Source organism: Muntiacus reevesi, chromosome 2 (genome assembly GCF_963930625.1).
Source record: "Muntiacus reevesi chromosome 2, mMunRee1.1, whole genome shotgun sequence".
NCBI classification, from domain to species: Eukaryota; Metazoa; Chordata; class Mammalia; order Artiodactyla; family Cervidae; genus Muntiacus; species Muntiacus reevesi.
In genome coordinates, this window is record NC_089250.1 from 195,206,921 (window position 1) to 195,224,734 (window position 17,814).

Consider the following 17,814-nt stretch of genomic DNA (forward strand, 5'->3'; position numbering starts at 1 on the left):
ACTTAGTACTATTTCTTTCATATACTAAGCACTCAGATACTCAGCTAAAATGAATTCTAAAAAACTGTTCTAAATCAAAGTATAAATTTCACAGGTACAAAATAGGACGCCATAGTGATTAACTCCAAATTTAAAGGTGTGTTTATTCCTTCTTTAACTCTCAAACCTGAAAAAATGCTCATAGGCAGTAAACCTAGACATATTTCACATGTAACGGAGAATAAACTAATACATATACTTGTTTATCAGCATTCAAATAAAAGTACATATTTTAATTTGAATCAACCTTTTGTGCTTGCAAGGCAGCTTCCCGTTGTTGCCACCGTTTGTAAAGACCAAATAAGGGCGTGGCTCCATCTACCCACTGGATTAGGCCTGACCGAGTTCCCAGTGGTGTTACAGAATAGTGGCGAGCATGGAAACGAGGTGTTTCCTGGCGATTGATTGTGGCAAACATGGTATTTACAATTGACAGAAATTGCATTATTCTCTCATCCAGGTGTAAATCCTCCAATCCTGTGGAAACAAAATTAAAGTGGTTGGGACAGATAACCAAATAGGGTGAAGTGCAATGGAATGAGATTGGAAACATACCACTTTTTCATGTCCCTCTCAACTAGCAATAGCAGTCAAGAACTCACAGTCAAAAGGGCATAATGACAGCATTAAAGAACATTCTATTCAGCCACAAGATATTAGATACAGCATTATTAGTTTTATCTCAGTTGCTCAGCTTGTATACATTCATAACCAAGAACAAAGGAAACAAAAGAAAATCACACTACACAGTTTCCAACAAGTTCCATCAAAATACATGATATTCCAGGCTATTCATGACATATAGAAATTCACCTAAACAACACACACACACACAGAGCATTAAAACATTAATAATCAGATTAATGTTCTTTTAAACCCCACCTTTGAAAAGATAAGGATAGCTCTTCCCATCTGATCCTAGAAAGAGGAGTTTCTTTGGCTTGGTTTTAGTAGGTAAGATTGTGATGGTCCCACCAACACTGTGGATCGTGACGGTGTCTCTGGCTGAGACCTCTCCAGGAAGAGCAATCTCAGTGCTGGTCATGGCAGCCAGCCACGGGCTGATTTCTTCAAGACGCAAGATGTAGCTTGCGCGTTTCTGCGCTCTCTGCTGCAGACTCAGCATTATCTGTGTTTAAGACAGGGAAACTGTACATCATCATCACTGCACTTACTTTCCTCGACATTTAATCTGGCTTAAAGATAAATTTAAAATACAAACACCTCTTGTCTAGTTCATTTAATTTGCTGTTACATATTTGGGCCTTCCTGGGAGGGGAAACACTGATGTGCTGATATGCTCTTGGTGATTTCTGCTTTGTTCAGACCTCTCCCAAATAAGCAATGAAATCATAGCAGATGGAAAAATAATCAGTGCTGTGATCACAAAATTCAAGGCTTGTAGCAAACTAATTCCCCAGTGTTAAGCTATGTCCAATCAACACCCAAACAGATCACTTCACTCCTAGCAACAGAACAAAAGATAGAGCCAGTTACTGGCAGGTAACTTAAAGGTGGCACGCACCTTTACGAAAGTCATCTGAAAATTTGGTAATAATTTAGAGCTCGGACTATTTGAAGTATGCAGAAGACACACAATCTTTCTAATAACTCACAGAGAGAGGATCACGTATAGCTGTATCCCTTCTTAGCTAATTCAATAATCTACACCTGAATCAATGAACTCTGGGCTCTGCTTTCACGTGAAAAATTTTAATCAATCTTTAGCAACATTTGTTCGTAAAAGGAAAAAGGTAACTGGAAACACCTCAAGTATTCACTGACAGGACAAAAGATAAACTGTGGTACTGTTCAATAATCTATTCCAGTTCAACTGTATACGAAATATGGATAAATTATTTTAAAAACCAAAAGCAAAAACCTAACGCTGATGAATCATTTATGGAAGTGGTAAAACACATAACGTACACATAAAATACAATCTCATTTATATGAAATTCAAAAACAGGGGGAGGCTAAACTATACTATTTAGAAATGTATCAATAAAAACTATTTTAAGAAAATAAGGATTAATTCAAAATTCAGAGCAGTGGTTATGGAGAGGAAGATATAATTATGGACGAACACAGTACTTCTAAAATTTTTCTCTATGACTTATTGCACAAACACACACACACACACAGAGGGTTTTTAAAAAAATATTCCCTATGGGAGGAGTACAGGAGAGAGAAGGATCAGGATTAGTAGATGCAAACTAGCATATATAGGATGGATAAACAAGGAACTACTGTATAGCACAGGGAATTATACTCAATATCCTGTGATAAACCACAATGGAAAAGAATATGAAAAATAAATATATATAAAAAAGTCACTTTGCTGTACAGTTGAAGTTAATACAACATTGTAAATCAACTATACATCAATTTTTAAAAACTGGGACTTCCTGGGTGGTCCAATGGTTAAGACTCCACTGCAGGGGGCACAGGCAGGACCCCTGCTTGGGGAACTGAGATCCCACAAGTCAAGCAGTGTGGCCAAATAAAAAAGTATTCTTACTATCTCCTCTGAGTTTCTTGGTTGATTCACTGAGAAGAACGCAAAGCAAGAAATTACTGCTGGAACATGAGGAAAACAAATTTTGGCTAGGCCACACAAATAAACTTCATCCTTCATGTTAGTGCTCTTGTCTTGTGCTCCTAAGGCATCTCCTCTGAATTTAGCATTTCCTCTGCTTCACATTTTCTACTTAAAGTCAGGTGTAGTTTTGGCTCTACACTGTAGCTTTTAACAGTTTTTTCATTACTAACATAAGGAAATCAGTTAAGATCAATATAGGAAAGGGACAACGAAAGAAGGGATAAGAAAAAAATAAAAGGTAATAAATAGGATTCCCCAACTATTGGTGCTATTGCTAAAACAGATGCAAACCAAATACAGAATTAAGTGGATCAAATAAGGATTCTCAAATATTTAAACATACTAATCATCCTTCTGGACTGCAAGGAAATCCAACCAGTCCATCCTAAAAGAGATCAGTCCTGGGTGTTCATTGCAGGAACTAATGTTAAAGCTGAAACTCCCCAATACTTTGGCCACCTGATGTGGAAGGCTGACTCATTTGAAAAGACCCTGATGCTGGGAAAGATTAAGGGCAGGAGGAGAAGAGGACGACATAGGATGAGATGGTTGGATGGCATCACCAACACAAAGGACATGGATTTGGGTGGACTCCAGGAGTTGGTGATGGACAGGGAGGCCGGGCATGCTGTGATTCATAGGGGTTGCAAAGAGTCAGACACGACTAAGCGACTGAACTGAACTGAATCATCCTTCAAACAGCCTAGGCAGAACTGCTGTCAAAAAAATTACTTTTAAAAATTGATGCTATTACATGGAAATATTTTGTCTGTTAGAAATACTGAATACCCCTCCACTAAGAAAAGCTACATAGGTACAAGACTAAATTTGCTAATCTTTTATGAGAAGAATATAGCAAGCAGTCAAGCTCCTTCCCTGTTTAGCACCGTACAGTATATTCTTCCCTGGTGGGAACCCTCAGTAGATGCAGCTTGCCACCCTAGGACAACCCAACCTCAAATTCAAAAAATGAAGAAAACATCTTTCTCTATACTTAGCACTGAACACTGGCTGCATTCCATGGGCTTAGAAAGTCTTCTCTGTGTTCTAAGTAAAAAGAGACCCCTTACTTAAGTTTATTTTCTCATGGAATTTCCCATTTCAGTAGCATTCTTAGATTTTTCTATACCTCTTTAAACGGAATCCAGCTGCTTCCAGGCTTTGCAGGGTTTGACGGTGTTTTCAGTTTTTCTAGAGCATTTTCAATTGCATCACCATAGTTATCCTGAAACCACTTTTCATGAGGTGTTTCTGCAGGGGCCGCCGTGATGCTCCTCACATGCTCCAAAGCAAACACGATGGGCTTCATCAAAGCTGTGTGCTTTTCCCTCATGATTGCAATTTTCTCTTCTCTGACCAGAAAGACATAGAGTTCAATACAAACAAGGAACAATTTAAATTGTCAAGTGTAAGTAAACAGCATAAAAGAAGAATAAAAAAAAAAAAAAAAAAAGAATAATCAAAATGAATTACTAAAATATTTACAAAGTAACTGACCACAACAGCACTGTAAAAACTCGAGCACATAAAAGATGCAGCTTCTCCTTTTAACAAATGGTGCTAGGAAAGCTGAACACCTGCTTACAAAAGAATGAAGCTGGAGTGTTACCTGATACTAATATGCCAAAAAAAAAAAAAAAATCAAAATGGATCAAAGACCTTAACATAAAAGCTAAGACTTCATTTAAAACTCTTAGAGGAACACAAAAGAAAAAAACAGATAAACTGGGTTACATCAAAACTAAAAAATTTTGTGCATCAAAAGATATCTTCATTCAAGAGTGAAAAATAACACAGAATAGGAAAAAAATATCTGCAAATCAATGTATCTCATAAAGGGATTAAAATTCAGAATATTTAGAGAGCTCCTAAAATTCCAACAATAAAACAACCCAATTCAAAAATGGTCAAAAGATTCAAACAAAGGAGATAAACAAATGGCCAATAAGCACATGAAAAGACACCATCTCACACCCATTAGGATGTCACTATCAGTAAGACAGAAAACAATAAACATTGGCGAGGATATGGAGAAACTGGAACCCTGGTGCACAGTTTACCAGTTCCTCTACAAGTTAAACATAGAATTACCGTAAGACACAGCAAATTCACTGGCTCACACACAAAATAATTAAAAGCAGGGACTCAGACACTTGTAAACCAATGCTGATAGAAGCATTTGTTACAAGAGCTAAAAGATAGGAGCAATTCAAGTGTCCACTGACAGAAGAGTGCATGAATAAAATGTGATAAAGAAGCCCCTTGCCAATGCAGGAGACATAAGAGATGCAGGTTTGATCCTTGGGTGATGAAGACCCCCTGGAGAAGGGCATGGCAAACCATTCCAGTATTTTTGCCTGAAGAATCCCATGGACAGAAGAGACTGATGGGCTACAGTCTACAGGGTCGCAAAGAGTTGATCAGGACTGAAACGACTTGGTGCACGCACACACACACATTCATATGAAGGAATGTGATTCAGCAATAAAAAGGAAGGAAATTCTGACACATGCTGCAATATGGAATGAACCTTCAAAACATGGTAAGTGAAACAAACGACACAAAACGACAAATACTGTATGTTTCCAATCACACAAGGTACTCAGAATAGTCAAATTCATAGACAGAAAGTAGACAAGTGGTGAGCAGGAGCTGAGGTTAGGGGAGTATGCGGAAGTACTATTAAATCGGTACAGAGCTGCTATTTGGAAGGATGGATAAGTTCTGGAACTGGACACAACATTGTAAGTGTACTTGCTGCAACTGAATTATACACTTAAAGCTGGTTAAAAACGGCAAACTTTATATGTATTTTACATTAATAAAAAGGGGCAGCTATGTTTTTGATGTATAAGTTGATAAAAACATACTTGCGTAAGGTGTTGTTGTTCTGGACTCTCTTCACCTCGTCTTCCAACTGTTGAATTCGTCTCAGGACATACATGTGCTGCTGTAACAGAACTCCCAACCAGAGCTCATCCCAGAGAACAGTGACCCTGCGCAGCTCAGCCACAAGCATCTGAACCTGCACACACAGCACATCCAAACATGCTCATCTGTGAGTCTACACACAACGCAGTTCTGCTAACACTGCAAATTTCAAGGGAAATGGGTGCATCTTGTGTTCATTATCCAATTACAGACCCTCAATCAGTGATTCTATCAGTACAGATTTATAAAACCAATTCTGATTATTTTAAAAGCTTTGCTCCTTAACTATAATTTCCGTAACAGCTTTAGGGGTTTTGTTTTTAGGGAGGCGAGGGGAGTGGTTACCAAAAATATTTATTTTAAAACATATGAGTTTCTCTGTACCTGTAACACCATAGTTGGGTTTGCCGAGGACAGTTTATCTACAATTTTGCTGTAGCAGTCCTGCATCATGGCTTGGTCTTCATTCAGTCCACTTTTAGGTTCATCCTTATTGCTATCTTGAGAAGCAGGAGGACTTCCTCCCTCACATTCAGAAACCAGCAGTTCTTCTCCTTGAATATTGCCAAGTAAAGTTGGAATTGCAGAGGAAAACTTATTTCCTATAATGAAATGGGAGAATAAGGTACACATTGACTGTTTCTCTCATGTGCATATGTTGAGTTAGGGGAACCATCTATAATGTATTTGATTCCAGGACACTCATTTAACTCATCTTGCACTCGTGCACTAAGTTGACCAAGGATCATGGATATTATGTCTTTTTACAAGTTGAGCTTCTATACTTATTAATATTATAAGCTAATAAAAGATAAATGGGGGAAATGATAATAGATGAGTCTCAACAAATAAAGTGTCTGACTAACCAGAGTTCAGAACTTGGTTTCAATTCTTATCTGCCAGTTAATTCAGCTCAGTGAACTGAGAGTGACTCGGCTTCTCCAAGCCTTGGTGAGTTACTTTGAGACTGAAGACATAGTGTAAAGCACACATCCTACTGCCAGACATGGTAGCTACTCACTCAGTAAATGGTATTACTATTGGTACTATTATTATTGGGGGAAAAAAATCACAAACTCTTATCAACTATGGAACATAAAGCTCAAAAATTTTTACCTAATAAACAGTGTTTGCAAACTAATTTAAAGTAGCAGTATTTTAACCTTCCTTACCTGAAGCCTGTGACTCACTACTAAGCGATATGGTGCCCACTATTGCAGGATACAGTATGAGATGTGGGGAATCCTGAGCCACACGGCAGAGGAGGTTACAGATACTCTGGCGCACATACACTTCAGGGTGGTTTAAGCGTGAGAAAAGCTGTGGAATAATTCCTTCAGGATAAGAAGAAAAATACTTTAAAATTATTTTAAAAAAACAGTCAACATGGTAGAGGCAAAAGGATAAAACTTGATATATGTCAGTCATTAGTTCTACGAGCCTCAAATTTCTCCCTGGGATAACAAAGAACTATATACACAATAGCTTTTGATTTGCAGGTTTAGTAAGGGTACAGAGCTGTAATCAAAATCCTGATTCAAAACGTTATACAGAAATATATTTTCTGTGAATGCCTGTAAAAGAAGGCAGACATAGACAATTTTTTCAAAGGGGTATGAAATTTTTTTGAAACATTCTTATCACTCTCTCCAAAATTCCTTTTGTATATTAAAAGCTTTTTGCCTCTCAGCCTTCCATTCCTCTGAAAGGTGGGAGAGAAGCTGTGTAACAAGCAGTCCACAGTGTCCTCTGAACTAATTTAGCTATTTCATAATACATTCAAACAGTAAACATATAGGAACTTTTTTTGGTCACACCATGAAGCATGTGGGATCTTAGTTCCCCAACCAGGAATCAGACCCACATCCCCTGCAGTGAAAGCGCAGAGTCTCAACCAATGGACTGCCAGGGAAATCCAAGGGACTATTATGTTTCAACTGTCTTATTACATTCTACCCAGAAGTACTTTTCCTGAAACATTTTATTTAGACCATCACCTCTCCATGGCGCAGTAGGTGTTGTTTCCAAGCCATGTTCCAGATACTGCCGAAGCTCCCCAGCATGCTTCACAAGCAATCTGAGCAACCGCAACGTGGCCATCACAATCATGTCATCTGTGCTCTGCTCCACTCTGTGACTTAAATGGAGCCGAGGGTCATCTTCATCTAAAGGAATCTAAGGATTAGAGGCAAGAGGAAAAAATAAAACAATTCCGAATACTGTTTTCATCTACTAGTAAAGAAATTTCAAATAAACTTTCATAACAGAATACTGTGCTACCTACCTGCCCAGCATTGAGTTTAAGGAAAGTAAAATATGCACTGCAAGATAGTTTATACAGGCTGAAGATTCTATCCACAACTTTCCTCCACACTTTAATAACTCCTTCTGTTGCACTTTCATCAAGTTCTGAAAGCCATGGGCAACTTGATATTAACTGACGCCAGATAACATCGACCATGTCATCTTCCTCATTATCTTCACTTTCTGTGATCTGAAGTGTTATATCTTCATCCTAAAGAAAAACAGGGCAAAAAATGCTATTTGGGGACACAAATTTTAGAAAGGAGAAAAGTACATGACTTTCCTAATACATGCAAGCATTTTCTCATTTATGAAAGATCGAAATACTCTGCATTTAGTGCTATACATGCTAAATCAATGTTACTATGTTTCTCTTTAAGATATATTTACTAATGTAGCTAATGTGGCTAAAGAAGAATCTTAAGCAAAAATTAAAGATTTTGATTTGGGGAATTTAAATGCTTCCGTTACAATATAATATTCTGCCTGCAAAGAATCACCTTCCCCACCCTATAGCACTGCACATGTCCCTGACACCAGCTTTGGCAGACACTGATACATGCCAAAGTCGAGAACAAGAACTACGTCAACAGTTTCAGCTCAGCAAGTAAAATCCACACGGCTAATGTCTACAACTAAATCAGACTTATAACATTCTAGGACTGACAGAATTTTGAGAGAGGAGGGAATAAATCATACAGACTATCTGGTTTTCAGCGATGGCTGTATATTTAAGTATCACCTAGTAAGCTTACATAAACTCTCTGATGCCCAACACATACACAAACATTCCATTCAGAGTATGTGGGGTAGTGCTTTAGACATGGGCGTATTTTAAAAAGCTTCTAAGCTAGTGATAAGAACCTAATATCTGATCAGAACAGCAATGAAAACAGAAAATCTATTTTACATAAAAAGAACTTCACCTTTTTTAACAGAACCCTAAGGAAATGACTTAACTTTTCAAGAAACTCACATTCTTCTTAGAAAAATATTTTAACTCCCTTTCATCTTATCAAAGTTTCATCTGAAATATTTAATCAGGTATATGCTATTTAGAACACTATTTCCCCCAAAATACTGTATCATGTTTTTCTTGCCTGAATCCCCGCTGGACGACACACAGCCTGACCAAGAATGCCATATATTCTCTCTTTTTCTTCTTCAGTTATGGTGTCTGGGAGCAGATTCTGAACTTCAGATTTCTCTCTAGGCAACAGACGAACACCTTCTCCCTGACTATAAAAATAAAACAAATCATCACTATTTCAGCTACCAAAGCTTTGCCATGTCAGCAGACATTTTAAATCTCTATTTTACAATGCATTAAATAAATTACACATTTTAACATACACACCTGGCATTGTCAACCACCTTTCTGCCCCACCTGTAAGCCCAACTAGCCAATGCGGCCCAAGATTTGGCTACTTCAGGTGCCTGTACTGAAGATAGGTGATACAGCTGTCCCAAGATGAAGTCAGGTTCCCCAACTCCAATATGTACTGAAATGATGGGGAAAAAAAAAAAAAAAAAACAATGTCACATTCATAAATTTCTAACAGCATTCTCATTTACATTTTAGGAATTTGCTATCAGCCAATAAGTCCTATAACATTATAATGGTACATCATTTGATAAAGCACACATTTGTATTACACTTTTCTGAAAGGCTAATATGTTAAAATGAATCACTCAGCTTCTCAAGTAAGCTTCCTGTAAAACACATCAAAGTTTTTCATGACACTGAACTTAACAAACAGTTCAGGTGTCAGATGTGTTGTAGAGTGTCTTGTATTTTGGATATGATTGGCCATTTCCTCACAATTTGATTCAGCTTAAAAATTCTGGCAAAAATAATATGTGATAAGTAGACAATTTCATTCAATGAGAGATTCATAAAGTAATATCTTTATCCCCAATTTAGAAATGAAGAAATCTCCTGCTATAGTGCCACTTGCCAATATGAAGATTTATAATGATAAGAAGCCATATGCCTTATGAATAAAGACACCTATAGTACATAGATTAGAATTATTCAGTAAGACTAATCTAAGTAACTATAGTTCTAGGATTCACAACAACAAAATGAACAACATGAACAAAATTCTAATGTTTTAGCAAAACGTTATCTCTCAGTCTGTAAAACCTGGACAATGGTGCCTACCATAATAGGCACTCAAACACTGAATGAATTAACCACTCTATTTGTCGAGTACCTTTCTGTAAGTAACACTAGTGTCAGGATGTGAAACTTGAACCTTTCTGTAGTTTTTGTGCTTCACCAGTCAACAGGATCAGAGGCCACTATTCTATATCTGTGCTAAATTCTTCCCAGTATGAGGAAGAATTTTAAATATCACAGGTAGGACCTTTCTGCCAGCAAAAACATATAAGTCCATAAAAGCACCATGAACTGGGGAGTTGGGAAGTATGGTCTGGGAGGCCTGAGTGACTTCCACGTGGTGTCAGATGCTAAAGAAATGTGCTTGAGTCACTTCTGAGCAGTATACTATACTAAATTTCCATAGAGACAGTTTTTGTGGCAAACTATAGTCAGCCTATAACCCATCTGCCAATGCAGGAGATACAAGAGACTCAGGTTCAATCCCTGGTTTGGGAAGATCCCCTGGAGTAAGAAATGGCAACCCACTCCAGTATTCGAGCATGAGAAATCCCAAGGACAGATAAGCCAGGTGGGTTACAGTCCATGGGTTCACAAAGAGTCAGACACAACTGAGCACACATGCAACATTGTAAACTTTAAAACAGGGGAAATAACTTCTAAAATTAACATTTTAAAGCTATTAAAACAAATTCTACCTGTAGATTCACTCTCTATCCGAGGATACTCTTCCTCCATCGCATTCACAGATGGTAGTTCAATTAGAGTGAGTATGTTTTTAGACAAAGTGGAAAGGCCCGTGGAGTTCTGCTGCTGCTGAGCTCTGTAAACCTGCTTCAGCTGCCCTGAGATCTCCTTCCACTCTGCCTGGACCCATTTAGCCAACGTCAGAATTGACTTGGCAACAGCATGCTCAGCCTTGGCAGACTTGCAGAAGGAGATGGCACAGGAACTCAGCATCTCCATTGCATGTGTTGACTGGCCTATAAAAAGATCAAAACACCAGCTCTTAGCTGTAAGCAAATGATATCCTTTCAGGGTAAAGTAATATTGTAGATTCAGTGACAATCAATGATTTCTGGAAACATTTCTTACTATAATAAACAATAACAAAATCAAAAGCACCAAACTATATAGACAACTCAATTACACAAAACTTATTCAGGACGCAAATGTTCTGCAGAAGTTGAAAAAAATCAACTTTTCTATTACTACTTTACACCATACACAGCAACATTCATACACATGATTTTTAGTATACAGTCACGTATTATTTTACTAACCTGCTGTATACAGCAGTTTCGTTTTTTCAATGTCAAGTTCAGGCCCCCATTTTTCATCCACTTGACCTTGAGTTGATAGTTTTTTAAAGTGCTGGACTAAATCCTGTGCAGTGGTAGTCTTTCCCAGCTGAACCTCACTACACTGTGCCAGCAATCTCGTTGCAAGTGACACATTCCCCCGTTTTCTAGCAAATTTTGCTGCTGTTAGACCTAATTCCATGAGATGGCTTCTAATTGGAACTGTTTGTTCTGGAGAGAAGAAAATGTTTTATTAGTCCCAGATTGGTCTAATCCCAGAGAGCACAAAAACATCGACAAAAATTCCTTCCCCGATTATTCCCTTTCCCACTGCCTCCCTAGATAAAGATAACTCATTTTTCATCATCTTTGAATCCCTAGGAGTTAGCATAGTGTTTGGCATACAATGAACAATAAATGTTTGTTAAAATGAATGCATACAATGATGAAAGTAAAAATCGTCCAGTCTAAGAAATTAACTTTTTAGTTTCTGCTCCTAGTGAAGAGCCTAGGTCAATGGGTGGCTGGGGGATGAGGGTAAGGCTAGACCATCCCCCCTTCTTGATTAAGTATCCTCTGCCCTTCTACCATGCTGTTTTCTCCTGGTTTACTCCTACCTTTCTGAAGAATCAGCTTCTCATTCTCCTTCTCGTCCACTACCCATCCATTATAATTGGGGCTGCTGGGGTCGATCCTAGGCCCTCTACTTTTCTCACTCTGCATACTCTCCCTGGACAATATCATCTGCTCCTGTGACTTCAATTACCATACGAATGCTGATGACTCTTGAATCTTATCTCTAGCTCAGACCTGACATCTGAGTCCCACCTGCCTACCAATCTAGTCACCTATACTCAGGTATTTCAAAGGCACTTTAACCTGTGTCACAAGGAATCCATTTCCCACCACCCTCTAACAAATCTCTTACTTCCTTCTCTGTTTTCCTTCTCGAGTAAAGGCACATGATCAACCTGGCTACCTGAGAAGGAGTCTGGCAGTCATCTTAGACTTTACTGTCAACCTTCACATCACATCAGCTTTTTTCTGTCCCTACTGTCACTACTTTGGTTACCTTTCACAGAGACTTCTGTTGCTCTGCCTTAGCGTCTAATTCATTCTTCAACCTGCAACTGAACTGATCTTATACAAAGGTAAGTCCGAATACTTAATTTTCCTTTCATCCCTTCCCTAACTCCTAAATTTGGCTTGTAAGGCACTGATGCTTGCATTCCACTCTAATCTCAATCTCATCCAGCTCCATCTCTTCCCCTCTTAGAATCTTTTATTACTCCTGGTGGCCTTCACACACAGTGTTTTCTCTAACTAAATCAGTCTGCCTTCTTCCTCAGCTTAAATGTTACTTCCTCCCCAAGTCCTTTTCTGATTCCTAGGATTAAATTAGTGGCCCTGTTGCATTATTTTAAGCACCATGTACATGCACCTCCAGTCAGCACACCATGTTGCTGTTCCTAGCTTGAGAACAATTTTCCCTGCTAGACTTCAGAATCCCTTTGGTCCTAAGAAGGCAGAAAACAGGCTTGTCTTGTTCACCATTACATCCCAACATACAGCACGGTACCTGGCACAAAGCACATTATTTTGATAGGGTTTGCTGAATAAAAAAGAAATGTGAGGAAGAGTGAAGTTCTGACTCCTAAAGTAACTGTTAGGTTACTGACATTTCCTTCTCAATTTTAAAACCTATTCAGTATAGGAAGGATGAGAAAGGAGATGATACTTGTAGTCCTACTATATGCCATGCTCTGTGCTAAGGCTTTTATATACCTTGTCAATCCTTTCAAGATCTAAGTGGGGCAATCCCCATAACTGAAAAGCTAAGTGATTCAGAAGTTTATGACTTGCCATGAGGTTCTTCGACTTGCGAGTGTTGGGCAAACGATCCAAAACTAGGTCTACCTGGCACTGAGGGTCCTGGTGAATCAGAGTTGCCAGTAATCACCCTGCAGTACAAGTCCACAGCCCAGCATTAGCTGACTTAACATTGAATAGCAAACTTACTCAGTAACTCTGACAACCACATGTTTGACAAATTTTATAGAATTCTGGCAACTTTTCTGTTTTACAGCAAAAGGAAATTTCTAATATCCATTCAACATGATGTCTCCTTCTTAAAAATGAGACATAAATACTTATACAAATGCTAATTCTGTATTCACTTGAATTTTTTAAAGCATGCACAGTATAGTATAGCCGACAAAGAATTTGAATATCCAGAACATGTAAGTCTTCATTAAAAATAGGCAAGAGTTGAATACTTATAAGATATACAATGGCCACTATACAGATGAAAAGATGCTCAGTATCATTAATCATCTGGAAAATGCAAATAAAACCACAATGAGATACTATTGTACATTCACCCCAGTGACTAAAACTAAAGACCCACTATGGCAAGCACGCAGATGTCAGAAGGAATGTAAAATATACAACCACTTTATAAGAAACTGCTGAACTATTTCAAAAGTTAAACCATATGACCCAACAACTCCAATCCTAGGTATTTATTTCAGAGAATGGCAAATGCATACCCAACCAAAGACCTGTACATGAATATCACAGCAACTTTATATATAATAGCCTGAATTTGAAAACTACTCAAATATCTGTCAAAGGATCAACAGATAAACTATGGTGAATTCATACAATGGATATACTCAACTGGAGGAAGGATGGCAATACTGACACATACAACACAGGGAACCTTAAAAAATAAAATGCTGAGCAAGAGAACCCAGACACAGAACATACTGTACAATTTATTAAAAAATTTAGTAAAGACAAGTCTAATCTACAGTGATGGGAAACAAATAAGCAGTTGCCCAAGACAGGACAGATAGGAGAAATACCTGGGAAGAAGCATAAGGAAACCTTTAGGGGTGACATAAATGTTCTGTATCTAGATTGTATTGGTGGCTACACATGTGAAGAAATGTCAAAACTGATGAACTATACATTCAACATGTGTAACTATATCTCAAAAAAGCTATTGAAAAAAAAAAAACAACCTCGTTACCTTTAATTTTCTCCAACAACTGACTCTGATACATCGTGTATCTTAATGCCTGCATCCATGGCCTGACATCATGCTGTTTACATGAACGCAAAGCTTCACTGAAGAGTGGAATAAGACAGTCCTGCCAGAGAAAAGTCAAAACCACTTAATGTAAAAAGAATCCTTATACATGACCCCACAGGTCAGCTACTTCAGATCTATTCTAGATTTATCTATTAAACTTTCCTCTACCTTCACTGTATCTTCTAATCACAAGGGAAAAAGACAAAAACCTTTGTTTGTCGAAAAGCAAAAATATTTTTTTCAGAATATTAAGTCCAATTTATCAATGCATTTATAATAAAGTGGTCATATTTTAATTTAAAAAAAGGTTGTTTTCTATAAAGCAAAAGCTAAGTTACAGAAAAACACAGAACCACCACTTCATAAAGATTCTCAAGGATTATTTCCCTTGGGAAGGGTTCACTTTTGGTTAAACTTTCTCCTGTTTGAAGGAGGAGGCACTGTGTCTTCTTTTAGTCAAATCTGAAATGTATACAATCTGGTATATATTTTCATAATCAACTCCTCTTGCAAAAAAAGAAAGGTGGGAAGGAGGAAAGGAAGGAAGAAAAATTAAGCCATTCTGAGGTTCCATCTTCCTCACATATTTCTCCAATGAAAATCTGCCTGAAAATGGCATTTTAGATTTCTGGATTTAATATTAATAGCTTGTCCAAAAATGCTACAAATGTTATTTTTAAAACTTTTTTTAAAAACTTGAAAAACAGCTACTGTCCACAATAATGCCTATTAATGGTAAGAAGAATAACCTGGTTAAAAATGTACACATACGCACCTCTGTGGAAAGTCTGTTGGAAACTGTGTTCTCCAAAGCAGAAGAGCAATATAGCTGTAAGGTACTTAGGACTGGCAGAGACTGGGAAACCGTTAAAGTAGAAAGTCTCAGTGGTCCAACAGCTATGCGGGAGGTTTGCTTCAAGTACTTCACCACATTTCTGAAACAAAATATTTGCTGCTAGTTAACAAAAAAAAATTTCCAACTTGTAACCACTGAAGGGATAAAGCAGTGTGATAAGATGCTACTATACTGGCATCCAAAGAGGGGAAAGAAAAAGGAACTGCTTGTTTTTAAGTAAAATGACATAAGCAAGTCAAGATACTCGTGTTTGGGGATATGAAATTTTTAACGTTCTTTAGTTTCAACCTCTGTATATTTGCAAGCGGCATTTACACAACCTCCAACTTCTACAACTAAAATGAAGCTATTATAACTACCACTGCGTGATCTGGTGACTGCCTCACTCCCACCAAACTATAGACATTTACCATACGGTACATGTAATACATATTACCTCCTTAGGATTAAACTTACTCAGTAGTAGACTGCCACTTCTGATCTTGTTCTATGTGGTTTAAAGCAGTTGCCAAACAAACAGAACTTCTTAACAACTGAACTTCAATGGATTTCTGAAGTTCTCTTGGATCTGGACTTAACATGTTAGGAAGCAGTTTTTTCATATCTACAGAAATCAAACAGGTTCCACTCAGTTAATTCATGTTTAATGTGCAAGGGTGACAAGATACTTTGAGAGTATTAAAAAAAAAACAATCACCAATGAGTACCTCCTTTCATGTTTAAGTTCATATTTAAGTTCAGACACTATGATCAAGCATTTCTGATAACATTTTGGGGGGTCTGAGGTATTACTTTATGTGAGGTATAAAAAAAGTATTTTAAAAAGTATAAAAATACTTCACATAAAATAATCCCTCAGACCTCCCCAACTGAGTTCATTTTCAAAGACTCAAAAATCAGTAAGTCAACCTACTACTTAATGGGGCAAACATTGAATTCATCAGATCAATGTTAACATATAAAATATTCACAATATTTAACTTCAGTACTACATTTTTTAAAATGTTCTAGTTATAATAAACAACTTAGTCAACCATATTAAGATGTGAAGCAAGAAAAATATTTGAACACTACTTGCATTTTTTCAAAGAAATTGGCTAGATAGATCTCTAAGTATTACAATAGCCTTTTTTAGGTTGCTTAATTTGAATTAAACTATTTTATATTTGCCAGATGTAAAGAGAACAGCCCTAATTTATTGCTTCACACTCTGCCCCAATAAATGTACAAAAACTTCCAGATTTTCCACTAAAGTATACTAAGCCAAACATTTTAAACAATTTGTTCATTAAAATACTTAATTTAAAAATCATCTCAAATACCTATTTTTTCTTTTGATCCTCCAGCAAGTAGACTGATATTTTCTCCTGGTAACAATTCTAGTTGTTCTGTGCATTCAACAAATTCTCCAGATTCAAAACTGCTTAGTGATCTGTAATTAAAATACTGGTTAGCTTGTATTACACTCTCCCCAGGCTGTGGAGTCATTCAAAAAATAGAACAAATTATAGGAAAAGAGGGCAGTTACACAGAATTCCTGTGATGAAGTTCCTTCCACATAGGCCACCATTTTATTTTTATTTTGAAGATGCAACTACCATCTTAATTAGAGTGCAAACCACAAACTCACAGCTACAAATACTCAGTTTAGCATACTCAACCCTCCACATTTCCTTCCTCTCTCTGCAGCATGTTATCTTTGGGGGCCCGACCAAAACACTAACAGTAGAGCTGTGCAGGGCAACTTAAACGTCCAATTCTTCCCAAGCTACCACTAAATCCCCTGCCTGACCTCATCGCTCATCTAAAGCATAAGCCCCAGTAGGCCTCCTATCTTACTGCCTCAATCTGATATCCTAGTTCTACCTTCTTTCTTTGCCAGTCTCCCTCCTTTTCTCACTTTTCCACTGTTTTACAGAACCTGTTCCTCTTCTTTCAAAGAATTTTTCCTTCCCTTCTCCTCACCTGACCTGAATGTGGTATATTCCTGGAACTCCTTCTGATTGTCTGTCTATAGCTTCAAGGCCAGGATGAGGGCCTTATCATCCTAGCAATCCACTGCCACTTTCAGATCTATTTTCACTCTATTCCCATTCCTATTACAGCTGCTATCTAACCAACAAAAGGACTTACAGTTTCTCAATTCCCTCTTCTCCACTGATCTCTTATCTTTTCCTATCCCTCTCACTGTATCACGTCCTTCACAACTCAGCCTGAATACAGCACTAGAAATGATTGTGCCTGCTTCTACCTTAACGAATCCCAGCTTCTCAGGTGAGCTGCAATCACCTGGCATTAATGAACCATCTTGGTGTGCTGACCAACACACTTATTATTTCTGCCACCACAGGGTTTGAGTCCTCTCCAAAGGCAGGCTTGCTGTGTCCCCACTATGCTCTATCATGTCCTTGCACTTTCAGCTAATAACTGACACCTCAAAAATAATTTCCTTGCCCTCTGTGTGTTACTTCAATTAATAGAATCTATTTCCTCTCTGTTCCTTGACCCCACAGTTCAATGGCCAAATGCTCGCTCCCACCCTAGCCCTTCACCTCCTCCCTG

At 37.8% G+C, this 17,814-nt stretch overlaps 1 protein-coding gene across 5 annotated transcripts in view; it reads right to left on the reverse strand.

Moving 5' to 3' along the window:
* Positions 1-17,814, reverse strand: part of SMG1 (SMG1 nonsense mediated mRNA decay associated PI3K related kinase) — a 95,679-nt gene that overhangs the window by 24,445 nt on the left and 53,420 nt on the right. For all 5 annotated transcript variants that reach the window (XM_065924416.1, XM_065924415.1, XM_065924417.1 and 2 more), the window contains 16 exons: positions 16,575-16,684; positions 15,709-15,856; positions 15,172-15,331; positions 14,334-14,454; positions 11,282-11,530; positions 10,697-10,981; positions 9,234-9,378; positions 8,977-9,115; positions 7,857-8,087; positions 7,570-7,747; positions 6,745-6,906; positions 5,957-6,174; positions 5,512-5,666; positions 3,771-3,993; positions 922-1,168; positions 287-516 (listed from right to left, as the gene is read on the reverse strand). In XM_065924416.1, the coding sequence (XP_065780488.1) occupies positions 287-516; positions 922-1,168; positions 3,771-3,993; positions 5,512-5,666; positions 5,957-6,174; positions 6,745-6,906; positions 7,570-7,747; positions 7,857-8,087; positions 8,977-9,115; positions 9,234-9,378; positions 10,697-10,981; positions 11,282-11,530; positions 14,334-14,454; positions 15,172-15,331; positions 15,709-15,856; positions 16,575-16,684 (3,001 nt within the window). The remainder of the gene's footprint in view (positions 1-286; positions 517-921; positions 1,169-3,770; positions 3,994-5,511; positions 5,667-5,956; positions 6,175-6,744; positions 6,907-7,569; positions 7,748-7,856; positions 8,088-8,976; positions 9,116-9,233; positions 9,379-10,696; positions 10,982-11,281; positions 11,531-14,333; positions 14,455-15,171; positions 15,332-15,708; positions 15,857-16,574; positions 16,685-17,814) is intronic.